This window comes from Chaetodon auriga, chromosome 16 (assembly GCF_051107435.1).
Source record: "Chaetodon auriga isolate fChaAug3 chromosome 16, fChaAug3.hap1, whole genome shotgun sequence".
Taxonomy (NCBI): domain Eukaryota; kingdom Metazoa; phylum Chordata; class Actinopteri; order Chaetodontiformes; family Chaetodontidae; genus Chaetodon; species Chaetodon auriga.
In genome coordinates, this window is record NC_135089.1 from 11,687,529 (window position 1) to 11,707,150 (window position 19,622).

At 45.4% G+C, this 19,622-nt stretch overlaps 1 protein-coding gene across 1 annotated transcript; it reads left to right on the plus strand.

Moving 5' to 3' along the window:
* The first annotated feature begins 1,064 nt into the window (after positions 1 to 1,064).
* Positions 1,065 to 19,168, plus strand: tbc1d16 (TBC1 domain family, member 16). The gene is made up of 12 exons (XM_076752421.1): positions 1,065 to 1,245; positions 1,833 to 1,995; positions 2,072 to 2,380; positions 8,320 to 8,514; positions 8,747 to 8,894; positions 8,988 to 9,152; positions 9,765 to 9,913; positions 12,761 to 12,895; positions 13,846 to 14,032; positions 14,417 to 14,596; positions 15,743 to 15,889; positions 16,514 to 19,168. Exons 1-12 carry the CDS (start codon positions 1,065 to 1,067, stop codon positions 16,811 to 16,813), a joined length of 2,259 nt encoding a protein of 752 aa, XP_076608536.1. The 3' UTR covers positions 16,814 to 19,168.
* Positions 19,169 to 19,622: the final 454 nt, after the last annotated feature.

The following is a 19,622-nucleotide window of genomic DNA, read 5'->3' on the forward strand; positions in this document are numbered from 1 at the left end:
GCAAGACGTGAAACTCATGCCAAAAAAACTCCCACAATTTTAAATGTGAGCCAAATGATGGCCTACGGTAAGTCTCTGCTCTGAGGTCATGCCGGGATGGCATGCCAGCAGACTTCCTGTCTGGGGCCTGGCATCAGGAAGTGGGGTGCCTGCTTAATCAGGCGGAGGTAAACATGCCCTGTGAGGAAAAAGGAGGGAACATTCTTCAGATGGAGTGGGGAGTACGTGTCGGCGTTCAGCCAACAAGAAAATAAGGCTGCACACATGAAGTGGGTCCACAGACACCCACGATAAAGGAAATGAAAAAATGAGATCTAAACAGGAGCATTGAAAAAAAAGAGTTTCACTTTGAGAGTTTTTTGAGCCTGAAAAGGAAGATTCCCTTTTCAAAGAAGAAAACCCTCCACAACACATCACACTGCAGCATCAAAGAGCTGCTTTACTTTTCGCTTGATTTGAAGTTCGTCTCATCACAGCAGACTTTCTCTGTGAAGCAGACAAGTGAAACACTGGTGCCGGGACACGCTGATCCCAGTTCAGCACTGATGTTCACGACATCTGTCGGCTACTGATAACGGCTTGGAATTTCACACGGATGAAGTGTGTTTGCACATGTCTCTCTGTGTGTGTGCACACCGGTATGTGTGTCTGTGTGTGTTGTTTACAGAAGGTGGGACGCTTTTAGTGACACGGTAGTCCAGTATCCACAGATCCTGCAAATGTGTTTGTGTTAGTGGGTGCAGGCGGCGACAAAGAAAATGTGGCTCAGGGAAATGCTGAACAAGTGCAGAGAGGATTCTGCAGTAAGGACACTGCAGTAAGTGCAGGCACAGGTGTTGCAGAGGAGACGAAGTGTAGGTGAGCATCTGTGCGGTCCTATCGTGCCAAGCCTTGGCTCACTGTCCTTAAGATGTTTAACCATCGCTTTTCCTTTTTTTCCGCTTGTCTTTTCCTCCTCTGTAACACTCCCGTGCTGTTCCCATCATGGCCCTCCTCTGCCTAAAACTCCCTTTCCTACTCCCAAATATCCAGAGGATGGGCCCAGTGTCCCGGCGCCTGAGGAGATGTCTCTGGGTCGGCTCCTGCGGCGCGCCTCCTCCAAGGCCTCCGACCTCCTGACCTTTAACCCCGGGGCGGGGGGCACATCGTTGCGCACGGGCCTGGATGGCGAGGTCATCTTCTCCAAAAATAATGTCTGTGTGCACCCTGCGGAGCACCTGCCCGGCCTGGCGGAGCACCACCCAGGTTAGGCGGGGCTGATGTAGAAAGTGTGTTTCCTGCTGCGTTTTTTTGGGGCATGAATGGAGTCAGCTGACCCTCACCAGCTTCTCACACACGAACACATACACAGTATAAAAGGTACACAGAATGTAGAGGTCTAAGATTAAAAATGAGTTTACAACCTACATCATGTTTACAGCTGCAGGCCAGATGTTCTGATGTCAGCATCATTCAGACTTTTATAGCAATTTCAGTTTTGCTACCGGCTAGCTGTAAATATTCCTCCTCCTCCTAATATTTTAACTTGCCTTGTTTATGCATGGGAAGGATATGTAACTCTAAGATGAACACTAACAGCATCTCCATCTTTTCTCTCCCCTGATCCTCCGTTTTTGTCCACGTGTGAGTGTGTTGCAAGGTCATTCCTCACCTCTCAGGTTCCCTCTGTGCCATCATCTCTTTGTGTCTTTATCTCTTCTGTGGTCTCATGTTTGTCTTTGTGTAGCAGCTGCCTGCTGCTTACAAACAACTCTTGTCATTTCCTCTTATGTTACCTGATTTTTCTCATCATAGTTATTCCTAACTACTGTCGTTTGTGTTGCCCCCTGCAGGCTACCTGTGTGTGCACACGGAGAAGGATGAGAGCCTGGGCACCACCCTGATACTGACCTGGGTGCCCAACTCCCGCATCCAGAGACAGGATGAGGAGGCATTGCGCTACATCACACCGGAGAGCTCCCCTGTACGCAGGAACGCACGCCGCCGAGGCCGACGGTAAGAAAGCCGCTCACCGAAATGTCCCCTAATAAAATGTCTTGCATACACACTTTAAACCAACCATTCCTTCCAGACCCCATTCCCGTCACCCAGCAGCCCAGGAGGAAGATGAGGATGAGGAGAGGAACATCACCAGCAGCACCTCCGCAGAGAGCCAGAGCCTGGCGGTCGAGGCCGGAGCGGATCCCTCCTCGCACCAGCAGCAGCTGCCCTCGGCGGGGGAAGAAGGCGACGAGGGCTCCTGCGAGCTGTCGGACGAAGTGAGTCGGGACAGCACCATGGGCTCGGACTCGGACACCTTCTCCTCCCCCTTCTGCTTGTCCCCCGTCAGTGAGGCCCTGTGTGAAAGCAGCGGCTCTGTCTTCCTGGACAGCGAAAGCAGGTCAGTGAGAGTGAGACATCGCTTGCGACCTGTATGATTATTTTTACGCAGCAGAGTTAAATTTATTCTTTGTTTTGTCATTCAGCGTTGGGGAAAATAGGTCCCCTGTCGACCCCAGTCATCGCTCTACCTCTGTCCCACATCCTATCAAAAACGAATATTTTGGGCCCCCTGGTAGCTGAATCTGAATCAACTATCTGGTGTTACTGTACCTCCTTAAGTTGCTTTGCATTGCCTTGAAAAGTCCTTGAAATAAGCATTCGTTCTGATGGAGCTGTCGTCAGCTGTTGTAGTCCTGGACTTTGTGATGGCGGCATCTTCTTGCCCTGTGCATTATGTGTATTTAATATCAAGTGATGTCTCTGTGGGTTCTGGTCTGTATAGCCCTTTGGGGTCTAATTGTGCTCACTGTTTAATCTTTTACTGCCACTTCAATTTGCTGAGGAGAACCTGAAAGAGCAGAGCCTGTTCGATCACACATGAAAGCATCTGTTCGGTATGGTTTAATGTTTGTAAGAGGAATAAAAGCGGTTGTTGTCAGACCTTTTGTTTAAGCTGACACATGCTGTTCAACTCAATAAGGTTTAATTGCGTGGCTGCTTTTGTAATTGTGACGGTGAACAGTTACAGCAGCAGCCAGCCTTCGAGAGGTGGACGAGATAACAGACACACAGCGTGAAATGTCAGCTGCAAACTGTAACTGGAGCACATTTGCCAAAGTTAATTATGCAAATCAGTTATATTCAGATTTTTAAGGACAACTGTGAAAAACTTAATCTATAATCACGGCTGTAGCCCACTTCATGCCCCTCACCTCAGGCATTTGAAACTGACATCATTTATTTATTAGCTGGGTTTTTATATTTAATGTAGAGCAGCAGAATGATTTGAGGGCTGACCAATATGACGAATGAAGTCGTCTTTAAATCGACGTCCAGGCCTGTATTGTGGACCTACATTGGACTAAATAAAATACATTTTAACTGAGCACAATTAAAAACTGTTGAAAAGTCACACAACGATTTAGTTCACATTGAGTAAGATTTGATCAGACATTCAAATGGGGCATTTTATATTTATTGATTGATAAGAGCTGCAAGGTTGCTTTTGTTACCCTAAAAGCCGTCATGTTCAGGTTGAAAGTTTTCGGTTAAAAACGTGGAATCAATCAAAGCAAAATACTGCATTTAAGTGGTTGTAAACTCGCCCAAATATGTAGAGGACATGTCCTCAGTACAAAGACACACAGTGTTTGCGGCCTCTAGTGAAAGCTGCTCTGATGTTACGACTTGTGAGACATATTTCACTGACAGAAAAGGTTATTTTTGGGTTATTTTTGTCAGCCAGATTTAGGGATTATGGAAAAAATGTATAAATCCTCAGAGTGTGCCGTAAAGTAATGTGACACTGTGTGTGTGTGTGTGTGTGTGTGTATGTGTAACAGAACAAGTTTTTAACCCACAGAGTGAGGACACTTTGACAGGTCCTCACAACTTCAGAGGGCTTGAAAGTCAAGACTTGGTTTGGAGTCAGTTTTTGGGTTGAGGTTAGGCATTTAGTTGTTATGGTTAACTTTAGGGTGAGGGGCAAGGGAATGCATTGCAATGAGGGTCCTCACAAGGAGAGAAGTATGGGTGTGTGTACTACTAATGTTGTGGGGACATAAATCAGTCACATCATAAGCACTGTCCTTCCTTGTGGGGACAAAACATAATTCTTCTAAACATAAGTCATTGATTTTTAGAGTGAAGGCTTGAGTTCAGGGAAAGGTTAGAGTTAGGTAAGCAGTTGTTATGGTTTTGGTTAGAGCACGTCTCCAGGAAATGAATGTAAGTCAATGTAATGTCAGTTGATGTGCCTCTCGTATTTGATCTTACCTGGAACTGAGCACGCTGTCACATCCACATGTGAGTGCACATGCGCTGCTCTCAGAGGACAGGACGTTTCCACGCTTTCAGACGTCAAATATCAGCAGTTTTCATCAGAGAAACTTTGCCTGACAAGCTGTAATAGCCTACTCTAGTACACTAACCCAGATTACTTTCTCAGTTACTGCAAACCTCCACAAGGTGGAGCCAAAAAGAAAAGAATTGATTGCATGAGGGCTGGTTTACACTCTGAGGCCACATGGTGGCTTCCTGCACCACCACTGAATGTCCCCTGGGACTGACAGCAGGTAGATGACCTCAGCAGGAGGCCTGAAACCTTATCATGTTCAGGATGTGTTGGTTTACTTAAAGCAGCCCTTAATTTTAATGTTTTAGAATATCACAGATGAGCCAAAATAAGTCCCCAAATCCCACAAACCCGAAACCTCAGTGCTTCCAGAGACTTCTCTAATCAAGCGAGCCATCTGGTCCGTGATTGTGTTGCTGTTCGGACCTCACGGCCGTTTGACTTTATGATTCCCTCCGTGGTCGTTTTCCTCACGCAGCTATTTGGCCTGACATGTTGCCCAGAATGTGTGAGTGAGCCTGTGTCAGTGTGTGTCGAAGAGAGAGAGAGAGAGAGAGAGCGCGGGCTAGAGAGGGCGAGCCAGTGTGTGTTTAAGCCTTTTTTAACCACTCTCAGACCCCGGCTTGCTGTAAGTGCAGTCAGTGTGTGACTTGGCAGCGCTCTCGGCTTCACAGCTTCTAACCTTTACTCTGTCCTCCTCTTCCTCTGCTCCTCTGCGCTCCACTCGCTGTTAGTGTCTCTCTGGCACTCGTACCTCTGTTTTTCCCTCCTTCTCTTGGACTCTCCTCTACCCCCCTATCTGTCCATTCTTTCCGCTGTATCTTGCATCTTTTCTTCTTGCTCATTCTCTCTGTTTTTCTCAATATTGTTTCTTTCGGTGTTGCCCACCTCTCAAATATCTCCCCCCCCCCCCATTCCCCTTCCCCTTCCCTTACTAAAGTCTGTGTGAAGCCCTTTGATTCCCAGTGCTCCCGGGGTTGTTGTGCTGGGCTGAATGTCAGCTCTCCGGATTAGAGCACTGAAGAGAGCGGAGCAGCAGCCAAAACCCTGGAACCCACTCAATCTCTCTTTCTCTCTCTCTTGCTTTAATTGACACTGTTAAGGGGCCAGGAACTGGAAACATGTCACTTGGAATCATTCAAAGAGAAAGAACCGCGTATGGGAGAGCGAGAGCGGATGAAAAGGGGGGGGGGGGGAGAGAAAGAGGAGAGCGGTGGGAGAGAAATCCACAGCAATCTCTGTCAAGCTTCTTAACAAGTTTCTTTCAAGTTTAACAGTAGTTTATGAGACCACTGTTGACTGTGCGTGTGTGCACGCTGACTGTCTTGAGGTTTTACTCGTACAGTTTTATCATGTGATTAGATCTCAGATAAGTGGTTTCCTACATTTTTGGTTTGCGCTGCCTTAAGCCACTTATCACTGGTTGTGTGCTGTTTTTTTTTAATCGTTTTTTGTGGCTTGAAGAAGGCGAAATAAATCATCCAAATAACTTTATTGAGCAGAAATATCTTTTTTGTTTCTGCTCTGCCCTTTCTGCTATAGTGCCAAACATTTGTTGTACCTCCTCTTGGGATTTTTTTCACATTTTATTGTTTTACACCACTGAATCAAAGTGGATTTAATGTGTGTGTGGGTTTTTTTTACACACATCAACAGAGAAAGACCCTTTAATATGAACATGAAAACAGATCTTTACAAAGTGATCTAAATGAATTACACCCCTTATTTAATAGAACACACATAAATCGTTACTGGTGGAGCCAATTTATTTTATGCCGTAGCATAATAAAACATTAAAAGGTGGAGAATACTTTTTACAAGCACTGTAATAATCTCAGGACCCCTCACATTTATCTTACGATCCCTTTTGAGGGTCTTGGCACCCCTTTCTAGAGGAGTTTGCTGTTTCGGGTCTGAGATTATTAAAGCACCGCATGAATAACAGATGACAGTGTTTTTCTCCAAACTGTACTGATCACTTTGGCCTGCAGAGCCCACACCGCCCCCCTCACCACAGCCCCTCCCTCATCTCTCTGTGCTCCCCCCCAGGGATTATCTGAAGGGCCTTGGAGTCCCTGGAGGCCTGTAGCGCTCGGTCCTGGTTCTCAGGATGACCTGGCAGCACCTTCCCCCAGGTCAAAGCCTCATGTAGATGCGGAGAGGTGTTACGAAGGGTCTCGGGGCAGTTTGATCTCACCCTGGTCTGGTTGGACTCGCCGTCTGCAGCAGCCTGACTCCGTCAAAACAGCTTGTTTACATAATGTACTCTCTGTACACTTTACAGCTTGGCTCCTGCCCACGGTACTTGAACAGAATCAGGCTGACAGAAGCTGCTAATCAGTCGTTCAGTTTCCGCTTGGATGCAGCACAGCGGACGACCTGCACTAAGAAGCCAAGAATCATGTGCTTTCTTGCAGCGTTCTCCATGGTTTTTGCACTTTTATTTCCGTGCAGAAAAATAGCGGTTGTACTTGAAACCTGTAATGGAGGAAATGTCTGCTGTAAATGGACTCGTAGGCCTCGTTAACACCCCGAGCTTGACAGTCATTGGAGTTCTGAAAAAGCGGGTACAGTAGTCCTTTTTAAAGGAGCTTCTCCGTATTTCAGATTGCCTAACTCCCTTACCAGAGCCCTCTGTGCCTCTCTCCCAGTCTCCTTGTGTTCCACAGTCTGGTTTGTGGCATGATACATGAGGCAGAGAGCAGTAAATCACTAGATAGCAGAGGAAACTGTGCAGCTTGGATTGATCAGCCTTGTTATTTTCCCATCTGCTGACAGGGGAAATGATTAGGCAGACATGATTGAACCAGGGTGTAATAGATTAAACTTGGCCTGCCTCCCTGCCTCGTCTTTTCCAAGTACCAACAGGCCACTTGTCATCACCTGTAAAATTTTTCAGAATAGAAAATAGATTTCTGTCATTTTATAGAAAAATACTTTTGAACTCGCACATTCACCCAAACCGGAGGGAGAAACAGTCAGAGGGTTCTTTTTTTTCCAACATAATTGAGATATAATAAGCTGAAATTTAAGATGAGGGAATGACTTGTGGTTTTAATTTTCTAAATAGATGATAAGTGCATTTGATAGTAAGCAGAAAACCTGATTGAGACGTCTGCTTCTCACATGTCAGCGGGTTTAACGCATTTCTGTGTTGGTCTGTTTCTCAGCTTTAGCATGTCTCGAGACGTGTTCGAGAGTGCATCATGGTCATTAGCTATGGTCCATTCACTGTGTGTGTGCGTGTGTGTGTGTGTGTGTGTGTGTGTGAGAGAGAGAGAGAGAAGAGAGGAAGACATTGAACATGCCAGCCAGTGATTCTTCTAATTAAAAAAACTTGTGTGTGCTTGCTGTGGTGCAGGATTTGTATTTGTGTTGTTGTTTGTCTGCTTTCTGTGTTGTGTGTGTGTATGTGTGTGTGTGTGCACATGTGTGTGTACGTGTGTTTCTCTCTACATGTAAGCGCAGTGTGTCTCCTCCAGCAGCAGTGGAACCCTCGGCTCAGGTTTCAGTGCCGGGAACAACATGCTGGCCATGGGGGGAATGACAGGAGAAAGTGGACGGCAGACAGTGTGATTTGTGTGTGTACAGATTTCCTTATGTGTGTGTGTGTGTGTGTGTGTGTGTGTGTGTGTGTGTCCTCAGAAGCCTCCATGCATTCCTCCCATTCTCAGCCTTTTTGCTGAACCGTATTGAGACACAAAACAACAGGGCAAAGCTGAGCTCGGGATAAGCCCACATGTCTGCACAGTTATCACTGGGCTAAACGGCGCTGGCCGCTGTCTACATGATGTTTATTATTACTGTTCCACAGAGGAGAATGGCTCTGTGTCTGAGCGCGAGGCGCAAGAAAGGAGCGATTTCTGTGCAGAGGAGTTAAACCATGCAGTCTGAAAACATGACTGTGTTCGCTTTTGCACAATTAAGCTCCAAATTGAATTCTTATTCATAGAAACGCCTTTGTTTTGTTTTTTTTCTGCCAGGGAGCTGTGCGAGGAGTCCATGACCCACTCCGCGAGCTCCGCCTCCAGCCTGGACAGCCACGCCCCGTCCGAGAGCAGCGGCCAGTCGCAGGGCGCGCGGTGGGAGGAGCAGCAGAAGGTGCTGGCTCTGGAGCAGTTGTGCGGCGTTTTCAGGGTGGACCTGGGTCACATGAGGTCGCTGAGACTCTTCTTCAGGTCAGCCGGGAGTCATGAGGGGGTCACCTTGTCCTGCCACGGTGCAATGTCTCACCTCACTGTTGTGAGGACAGGTGTTGTTCTATGATCATTTGTGGAAAATGGATATGATTAGATATGAGCAAGGTCATGAGTGTAGTGGTTTATTAATCCTGGGTTAACACATTCCTCCAAATTTCCTTTTTAAGAAGGGCTTTGTTCATCTTTTTCATGCTTTCTTGTGCTGTTGCAGTGATGAGGCGTGTACCAGTGGCCAGCTGGTGATAGCCAGCAGAGAGAGCCAATATAAGATCCTCCACTTCCATCATGCTGGCCTGGACAAGCTGGCTGAGGTCTTCCAACAGTGGAAGTGCTGCAGGGAAACTCAGCTTAAAGACCAGGTCAGGCCACAGTCCAAAAATGCCTGTTTGGCATCTAATTTTATTGAGGATCCTTTCGTTCCCAGGCTTACTCTGCTTTTCACTCTCTACCAGGTGACAGTTGAGAAATCCTGCATGCAGTTTTCCATCCAGAGGCCCACCCTTCCGTCGGCTGAGACCCACCCAGAGGAGAAGCTTTATCGGCGGCTGGACGTCACCACCTGGCTGCGCCACCTCAACCACAGTGGGCAGGTGGAGGAGGAGTATAAGCTACGCAAGGTACGTCTGTGGGAACGCATGTTTTTACAGTCCTGTGGGATAATTTTTGAAAAATAGAAGTCTACACATCAGTCTCTCCTGCCGCCGCCCATGCGGTCGCATTTTCTTGCACGTTCCCTCTGAATCACACAAACTGAAAGTCATTTTGAAAGTCATCCCCACCATGTACAGCTTTCGGTTTGAATCAGCACCTCCAGTCTCTCAGTGTTGAGTGTGTTGGTCTTGGCCAGTGTCCCCCTGTGAGTCATTTGAGTTGTCTGGGTTTGACTCAGTTCAAGGTTTACCATCTTACTGAAATGACTCAGTGGCAGTTAGACTGTGACCAAGTCATTTCCTCAGTAAACACACACACGCAGGAACAGAGCAGCAGTGTTTTTGCCGGACGTGCACATTGTACAGAGTTATTCTTTTGCAGCATTCTGCAAACACTCATGAAGAAACACATCTGCTGTGGCTCAGTAAAACGATAGTTGAGTGCAGGCTGTGTCATGTGCACCTCTGTCTGCATATCTTGTTTGCATACCGTTTGTTCTCATCCACCAGAGGCAGTCCCTCGCCGTGGTGCCCCCTGTTTGCCCTTTCTTCTCACTGTATTTGTTCACCCTCCGCCAGGCCATCTTCTTTGGTGGTATCGACCCATCCATCCGTGGCGAGGTGTGGCCCTTCCTGCTGCACTACTACAGCTATGACTCCACCTCTCAGGAGAGGGAGGCCTGGAGGCTGCAAAAACGCACGCACTATCATGACATCCAGCAGAGGAGGTGAGGAAAGGGGAGAAATATGTTTGTCACACAGAAATATGGGAAGATTCCTGGCTACTGAATGTGTGGAAAAATACATTTATTTTATGGTTCATTTGAGAGGGAAATCAATTAATTAAAAAACAAGTCTGACGAAGACGCAGCCGCATTCTTGACACCGCGAAACGGCGGATAAACTGTTACACGGCTGCAGCATCGGCTGCCAAACGGCCCGTCAGTCAAACGTTCAGCCATATGTGAGTCTGTTGCAGTGTCTCGTCGCAGGCGCCGAGCAATCAATAGGCACAATTGAGGAAGTGTTAAGGGGAGGTGTCGGGTGTGAAATAAAAAGTCTCTGGAGAAAAAACATGTCAGCGCTCATCAGATAATACTCTCTGGTCAGACGGAAAAAACACACACACACACACACACGAGCACATCCCTGAGTGTGTTTGTCCTCGACCCACGACTAAAAGGTTGAGTGTGCACATATTTTCACACATCTCGCCTCTCTGTCTACGATGAATATGATAATTGGACAGGTTTCATCTGTATGGCCTATTAACATTTTGAGAACATCAGAAGGTCTCATCGAAGTCAGGTAATTAGAGCCCTTGTTCTGACTCTGATGTGGATTCCTTTAAAGACCGTTTAAGTAGAGCAGCCTCCAGGACCACTAGTTGATCATTAGGAGCAAGGATACATGTCTGTGGTTTTGTTCCTCGTCTCCTAACCACGTGTCCTTCCCTGACCTGGGATAACGAAGCGGCTGCAAGTGAATGCAGCTGTAAAGAGTAAATAGACTTTTGACTAAGCAAATACTGGGTTACTGCACAGGCAGGTAAACAGGCAAAGAGTGCACATTTAGTGAACAAATGGCAGCCTTTAAAATAATAAAAGCTGGTCAGGTCACTTAGTTTCCAGGGAAAAGCATGAAGCATCCACCAAAGCGTACGGTCATAGTTAATCTGAACAGCCGGTAAAATAAGCAGAGTGATAAAATGCAATGGTTGCTGTGAGTGTAAAGGAATCCTGGTAACTTTATTTTTTTGCAGTTGAATTTACAGTAATTTAGATGTGGTGAGAATGAAAGTGCTACGTGCTTAATGTGAGGAAACGTCTTCTCTGGCTGGCTTGAAGAGGAAGGGCTCATATTTCATTTTTGGTGCAACCTTGACTAAAATTCAAAAGAGCTTTATTTTTGGTTTGGATTTGTGAACGAGAAGAGGAAGTTCACTTGTCTCAGTCAGTAATAAATGTGCCTACACATATGTTCACAACAGTCCAAAGATATGCAGTATTCACTAACAGCCCAGTCAGAATAAATGTTGCATTGTACGTTTCTGCAAACCACAGATATGTTCAAACTTTGTTTTTTACCTCCAAGCTTTACATTTGTTTACGTTTCAGTTTTCAGTTTCATGTTGTGGCAGCGCTGTGGTTAAGGTCCAGTTAGGTTTAGGCACAAAAGCCACTTGGATAGTGTTTAGGGAAACATCATATTCTGACTTAAAATATTCAGTTTTGTCGCCACAAACAACAAACAGTCTGCTGTGTGCCGGTCGTTTTGCCCGGCCGTCACACCCCTCGTCCTCCAGATGACAAACTCCGCTCATATACTCTGAACTACGTCACTTTCATACCGATTGTAGAAACGTTGATATTGTATGAAATGTGCATATTTGATGTGTCCTGGTTTGCAGAAATGTACAATGCCAACATCTTGTTCTGGTGACTGGGCTGAAAATGATAGAAAACAGACAAAAAGCCGTGAATTGTCTCATTTGAGAAGCTGAAACCAGAGTTTGGAGATTTTACCTTAAAATAAAATAAAAAATAAAATAAAAAGAGGAATTGCTGATTAATTTTCTGTCGATTGACTAATCACTCCGTTGTTTCAGGTTTAGTTTAGGCTGCGCTCAATCTCGTTTCTGCTTTGTGTTCTTGAATGAATGATCTGGTGTTTGTCAGTGAGTTTCGCGTTGATCTCAGTCCATCATTGTTTGCTCTTCGGTCGATTTGTGTGTATTTTACAGGCCCCTTCGAGGGTCGGACATTTCAAACTTGCTTCGTCTGTAAACACTGTGGTATGTACCATTGGCCCATGCTTTATATAACATTAAATAAAATGAACAAAAATAAACTATAAGTCCAGGACTGTGTTGAGATGATGTTCCTGTTTAATATTCCAATGTACACACAGCTATATTTTTGCGTAGCCGCACCAGCCTCTGAAATATAAAGTGATGAAAACATGCGCTGAGCTCCTGAGTAGCATCCTCAGGAGGGAGAAGGCGAGGTAGAAAGGTGGGCTCTGGAGGGTCCAACGACACAAACACACGGTACTGAAACTAAACAGTTGCATGGCGTTGCATCAGGTGTGCGCTCATTATTCCTGGTGGGGCCACATGGAAAACAAACAGTGTTAATTAAATCCCCTCTGCTTGTTAGGACTTGAGTACATTAGTGCCATACACAGAGTACATTGCTAATGCAGTCCCTAACATTTGGAGGGATAGATGGGGGTTTTATGCTTGTTGTATTATCCTCAATGGAGCACTTCCTGCTGATAAACCCCTTCAGTCCACTGCTTGCCCACCCCCACATTTTTTATCTCATTTAAAGCTAACAATTAGTGCTTTACACCAGAGTAACATTTGAGGTAAAGATTATTTGATACGGCTGTATTTTTTTTTTTATCCTAATTACCTTAATTTCCTCAGAGATTCTGCAGTGAAAACTTTTCGAAGTTTCTGTCGTGTTAAACAGTCGCAACTTTGGAAACTAGTCTCGCGCTAGGATTCACTTTTCTCTGCCGCGTGTGTCTCATTTTTCCATCTCCGTCTGGTGTCGGTGTGTATTTTTCAGGCTGTCCATGAGCCCGGAGGAGCACAGCGAGTTCTGGAGGAAGGTCCAGTTCACAGTGGACAAAGACGTGGTGAGAACAGACCGCAGTAACCACTTCTTCAGAGGAGAGAATAACCCCAACGTGGAGATCATGAGGTCAGAGCGCTTCTTTTCATTTGCCCCCTTCTTCGTCGTTTTTTTTTTTTTTTTTTTTGCCGCTCTCGATCTCCATCTCTGTCTCTTTCGCCCTCTCCTTCTGTCACCTTCTCTCCGATCCATCCTTATCATTCCCATTCCTCAGCCCAACGCACAGGCGCACCTATTCATTTCATATTCTGAACCCTAGGGGAGCCGCAAATGAGTTTCATGCTTTATTGACTCTGACTAAGCCGTCTGAGCACTTCTGAAGCATACTCAGAGCTAATGGCTTTCTAAACGAGGAGCAGGAGGATTTAAATAGCATATTAGTTTAGTGACTCTCATCGAGGCTCCTGGTATTTGTGTAGGTATTATGTCTTCTGCTGCGTCTGGGGAAGGGTGATACCAGCGCTTACCTCAGATATCTCACATCTGATTGGTGGCAGATAACTTTCTCTGGGTCACTCAAGATACTGCCATCTTCTCCTTATTTTTATCTTTAATTTTCCAAACATAAAACCGCTCTGCTTCCCCTTTAGTTTTTCCAAACGACGTCCATTTTTACTGTTTAAAATATTGCACTGGTAACAATAAGGTTCTCCCTTTGTTTATACAATCCTTGCTAATGTATGAGGCCTGCCTGGGAAGTTTACTTCACAGTAGTGTTCATATACATGAAGGGGGGAGGTCATTAACTCCCTGGTGAGCAGAGGAGTTGTCATGTTTTTCTGGGCATTACCAGTAATGCTGAAACACATGTTGGATCATTCAGAGTGTTTGGGTGGGACCATACATTTCAGTGGTTTGGCCGGGCTGCAGGGACGTGAACATTTCTGCATTAGAGACAAAAAAAAAAAAAAAAAAAGCTAAAAATTGAAATGTTTATGAGGCTGTTTGCTCTTAGATATTCTGTTTTCTGCTGAGATGTTACAGCAGCACTAAGATGTCTGCGGCTGTTCTCCCTCCAGGCGGATTCTGCTCAACTATGCAGTGTTTAATCCAGACATGGGCTACTGCCAGGGCATGTCTGACCTGGTCGCCCCCCTGCTCACTGAGATCCAGGATGAAAGCGACACCTTCTGGTGCTTCGTCGGCCTCATGGAGAACACCATCTTCATTAGCTCACCTCGTGATGAGGACATGGAGAGGCAGCTGGTAGGATGTTTCTGCGTGTGTGTTAGAGTTGAGCAACGTGTAAGGTAGAAGTAGAAGAAAGCTGGAATCGTGCTTCTGAAGAGAATAATATGAAAGCTCCAGTGTGATCAGTCAGAAGTGCCTGTTGATTGGTCAAATGGCTTCCTCACAGCTGTCACGCCTTTCTGTCAACTGATTAAAATAAGCTGGCTTTAGTTGTTCTTGACACAATTTCTGCTACTTTTCACCTGTAAAGACTGTGAATACTACTCTCTGTTCAGACCAGCTAGAACCCTGATTCCAAGAAAAACTGGAACAATGCGTAAAACGTGTTAAAGAAACACAAATGCAAACATGTTTGATTGTGTTCGTAAGACATGTGCACCCTCTCTGACCCGCCTGCAGATGTACCTGCGGGAGCTGCTGCGTCTCATGCTGCCTCGCTTCCACCAGCACCTCACCAGGCTGGGGGAGGACGGCCTCCAGCTGCTCTTCTGCCACCGCTGGATCCTGCTCTGCTTCAAACGAGAGTTCCCCGACACCGAGGCTCTGCGAATGTGGGAGGCCTGCTGGGCACACTACCAGGTCAGGGCAAAGTCCGAGCGGCTCCTTTGCATACGCAAGTTTGTAAGAAAAACTTTGCATAAATGAGCGCACAGAGGCGTTTGACTATAAACTCTTTCACTACAGCGCCGAATTCTGGCTGACATTTCAGGGGGTGTTAAGAAATGCACAGTTAACATTGTCTGCAATAAGATGAGTCCATGTTATTCCTTTAAATCTTGGCACCACAGACTATTGTAATCCTCCTAAATTCCCTTTAAAATGTCATATTGCTTGTTGGTTTCAGAGAGATTTAATAGTTTAATTCAACAGGGATTAGTGATTCTTCATATGAAGTCCCACATTTTGATTTTGTTCGCTTTAAATTGATGCATTTTAATACTACCTAAAAGCTTAGCGGCTTTACAAATGCATGAAAACGGCAGTATACACAGTACACTATACATATACTGTATATATGCAGTGCAGTTTATAGCAGGAGTGTCAGATGGATGGAAGCTGAAGCAGGTCGTCAGTTTTAGTATCAGTTCCCCCTCCGTCCAGTCAACTTGTGTCTGTATTACGCTCACTGTCACAGAGCTTAACAGCAGAGTCAAATATCAGCCTTTCTGCTTCATGCCATGCGCTCAGACTCCCTGCGAGATGTTGTGATCTTCAGCTGCAGGTGCTGATAGAGGAGATAGCAGAGCGCAACCTCGGTTTAGACAGTTGAATCGCACAACGAACAGAAGGAAGAGTTTCTGATTGATATCTGATTTTTCTGTGAAAACCGCGGTATCAGGTAATGTTGTGTCACAATGGATTGTTCTTAACTGCTCTCGTCATCTAAAACAGACACTTTGATATGATGAACAGCATTACTTCCCACATGAAAACAGTACAAAGTCTCACTTGTCCATGTTTGTGATGTATATCTTTGAGTTTAAAGTGGCGAATGTTTTTAGAATTTGCATTTTCCTTGATTTCCATCTAAATTTGCATTTTGTGCAATCTGCTCTTTGTCTCTCCTTGTTCTGTGGTAGCCTGCAAATTGTTCCCTGCAGCAAAAGCATGACTAAAAGAGACCATGCTGTCGGTGCATTTTGGAATAAAAAACGGATCGTTTGCAGATATTATTTGTGTTTCAGTGTCGACCTCCTCGCTAACCCTCTCTCCCTTTCTTCATAGACGGACTACTTCCACCTGTTCCTGTGTGTGGCCATCATCGTCCTCTACGGGGAGGATGTGACCGAACAGCAGCTCGCCACTGACCAAATGTTGCTCCACTTCAGCAACCTCTCCATGCACATGAATGGAGAACTGGTGCTACGCAAGGTATGTAGCTGTAGATGCTCTGTGTTTTCCTGCTTTTATAACATGTAGTGACGTTTAACGATACTCTGCACCTGTGTACACCCAGAGGCACATGGGTATCCATTAATCTCAGGATATCTGAATAGTCGGTGGTTTACGAGCAAAGACTGCTGCATTATATTGAATTCAAACCAGTGTTGTGTTTGCATCAAGCAGCCCTGCCCAGCACTGCAGCAAAGCAGCTCTGATATACTGTAACCTGCCCACAGAGGCCTTGAGGTGCTAAATGGGATGCTGCCGTGCCATGCAGAGGATTTATGATCTGCATCCCTGCTACTGAGCCTGTGCCTGTGTCCTCATGTTTATGGATGCTGTGTTTGTACTGCTGCAACCACAGGCAGTGAGTTCATGTTAGCATGCAGCTGGTGTAACTCCTTTTGTTGTTTGCCTGAGATTTTGCATCCAGAGCGGCCTCTCCGGCTTTTTAGCTTTAGGTAACGCGCCGCAATGCTGACCTTGACATTGTTTTGTTATGTTTTAGCTGGGAGTCCAGGGTATTGATGTATTTTAATGTTTTAATCCACTATGCTTAATATCTGCAACATATTTTAGTTCATCTTGGCACTGTTCGTCCTGCTCTTCCAGGCCCGCAGCCTCCTCTACCAGTTCCGCCTCCTCCCCAGAATCCCATGCAGCCTACACGACCTCTGTAAACTGTGTGGCCCGGGGATGTGGGACAGCCGCTACATCCCCACTGTGGAGTGTTCTGGTGAACACCCAGACTCGCAGAGCTGCCCCTATGGAGGCACCTCCACCCCCCAGCCCTCCTCACCCTCCCCGTCGTCCACGCCTTCGCCCTCACCAAACACCACCACCACGCCTCCACCGGTGGGCAAGAAAGGCTCCAAAACCCGTGATATTTTCACCTTCCGGAAACAGTCCTGAGGTGGGGGCGAGGGGGAGCTTTGCTGGTCTTGGCTCATGTTAGTACAGCAAAGGTTTGGATCCATTTGCTGGATTCCTGAACTATTTGCTGCCCCCCTTCTCTCCACAGCCCCTGCTTCTAGTTTCACTCTTACTGAGGATTATTGTCACTTGATCTGTTCATGTGGTGCAACGTGGAACACTGTCTGACCAGAATGTTATTTACAGAGTTCAGCATCATGTGAAATCTGCGGCGAGGACGGTTTCGCTGCCCGACGGGCCCGAAGACAAGAGGCAGAACAGACAATCACCAGGCGCTATGTTGGTCTGGAGCTTCTTCAGGTTCGAGTCTGCTGCTGGCTTGGCATACTTCCATGGGCTTTCTGGGCAGGGGTCACATCAGGGTCTGAGGCAACCAGCCTGAGTTTGTGCAGACTCTGACCGAGGGTCAAGCGAAACTGGAGATTCATTCACAGGACTTGAACTTGAACTTGGGAGAAAAAAAAAAAAGTTCCTGCGTTCTCACAGCTGAATATTTGTGTGAATATCAGATTATATGTGCATATCTCAAGTCTGAGCAGGACATTTTTAACATGGAATCCAAACCCTCTGTGTTAACAAAGAAGGGTTAACCTACAAATAGGATTATAACAAATTGCTGGTACTTTTAAGTTTTGTTCGCTTTCATTTTCAAACAAGTGAATGTTTGCGTTTATATGAGCAAAGTTACAAATATTTAGCAATATTATATCCTTGCATGAGCGATTCTTGACATTATAGAGGGCGCAACATGTTTGTTGGAAAACACTCGAGCCCAAAACAGAGTTAAGAACGTGTTTACATGACAAACACATCGTGATAGGGCTCCGCATATTTCCTCATCAGATTTTGGTCAGGAGCATTCTCCTAATTTCTCTCTGTTAAAATGGTGTTTCCCGACAGGCAGGAGGCAGCCAGGCGTATGTTTCCTTCTGATAAAGTCTGACGTTTACTTTTACCAGTCGAGCAACAGGAGCCGAACCATTTAAACATCACCATCATACGATATAATACCAGTTTCCTGTCTGAGGCATTGGATGGATGTGACAGCGCTGTCTGCCAAAGAAAGCATAGATCAAGTTGTTACCCTGACAGAGAAATTGATGGCCTCGTGTTTTTACCTTTTTGGTCTTCTGTGTTGAACCATGTTTAAACAGGTTGTGAAGAATTGTCGGCACAGTGTTATCGTTTTTTTTTTGTTTTCTTTTCTCTCCACTTTCACCTTAAAATGAGTAACAAACACACGTTCCACACTGAGAATCCGTCCACATGAATGTATCTGTGTTTTTTCTTCTTCTCGCTCACCAAAAACTGTACGAAACTCTTGGGTGTACGCGTGGGTGTGTGTATAAACTGGAGTGACCTCTAAACATCTGGTAATGAGTTGGAGAACAGCTGTAGAACCCCCCCCCCCCAACCAGTCTCTTTAATTATAGCAGCCATCATGGGGGAGAGAAAAGAAGAAAGAAAGAAAAGCTGGCTGCTCTGGAAAAACATGCGATACGGAGAGGAAAGGGATGATTTCGGCTTCATACAGGGATATACAGTGATCTTGCCTCTGTGATTTGCGAGTCCCAGATGTAAAGATGGTCTCCACTTGGGGGCTTTTCCCTCAGAGCGTCTGAGTGACACGCCTCGAGGGTGAAAACATCTTCAAATTGCTGCTAAAATGTAACATTAAGACTTTCAATCAGCCTCTCTTCCCCCACCTTTCTCTCTCTCTCTCTCAGCAAGAAATCTCTGCAAATGACATTCATAACTGCTTCTTTTCCCTATTAGTTTTGTGCAGTTATTATGTGCAGCTGCTTGCTGGAAGTGCATGCAGAGTTGTGAAGACTGGCCGGCTGTGTTGAAATGAGCAAAGTCTAAAGATGCACGATGGGAAAGTAATCAAACTGTGTGTGTGTGTGTGTGCGTGCGTGTGTGTGTGTGTGTGCGTGCCTCGATGAACTCATGAATTTTATTAAAATCCTCATTGAAATCACATTGTCTGCACAGGCACTCTAAGTCACGAGCCTAGTTAAGGACTACTCCTATTTAACGGGGCTTTGATCAGTCATCACCGAATGTACAATGTTGCTGTTAAGCTCCATGATATGCTGATGTATTACTGTACACGTCTCAGAAAAAAAAGAGCCTATTCTTGGTATTGATAAAAACACAGTCATACTTTGAAGAAACATGTCTTACCAAACACCGAAATGTACCAAGCCTACAATTTATAAAAGCCTTTCTGACAATGAATGACTTGTAATTGTGATCTGATACCAAGTAAAAACAATGCTGGGATTTACAAAACCACCACCTTTTCATCATTAAACACTGCTTAAGTAAGAGGATAAAGTCTGTGTATTGTTTTGTAATTTATCAAATTAAACACATCAGTATTATTACAGAAAGAAAATATGCAAAAAAGATAAATGGAGGTTTTTATAGTTTTGCTGCCAATAATAAAATAATAATACTAATAATTGTTCTTTAAAGATTTTTTCCTCCTATTTTACAGTTTTCTGGAAACATCCGTTTACTGTATACATCTGTTCCCATTCCAGTGAAAGACTCCATGTCAGTAATATCTCAAATATCAAACCAGGAAGTTGTTCTATAATTCACACAATATGGAGCAGCTGCGGGAGTTGTCCTGTGTTGACTTCATGTAAGGAAACACAACATGTCAATTCAATAGGGCGAAGTTTCCCTTTAAATGTAAGCAACAGCATCAGGGTCGGCTGGAAAGCCTCTTCGATTATACAACCCAGATTCCAAAAAAGTTGGAATGTCTTGTGAAATG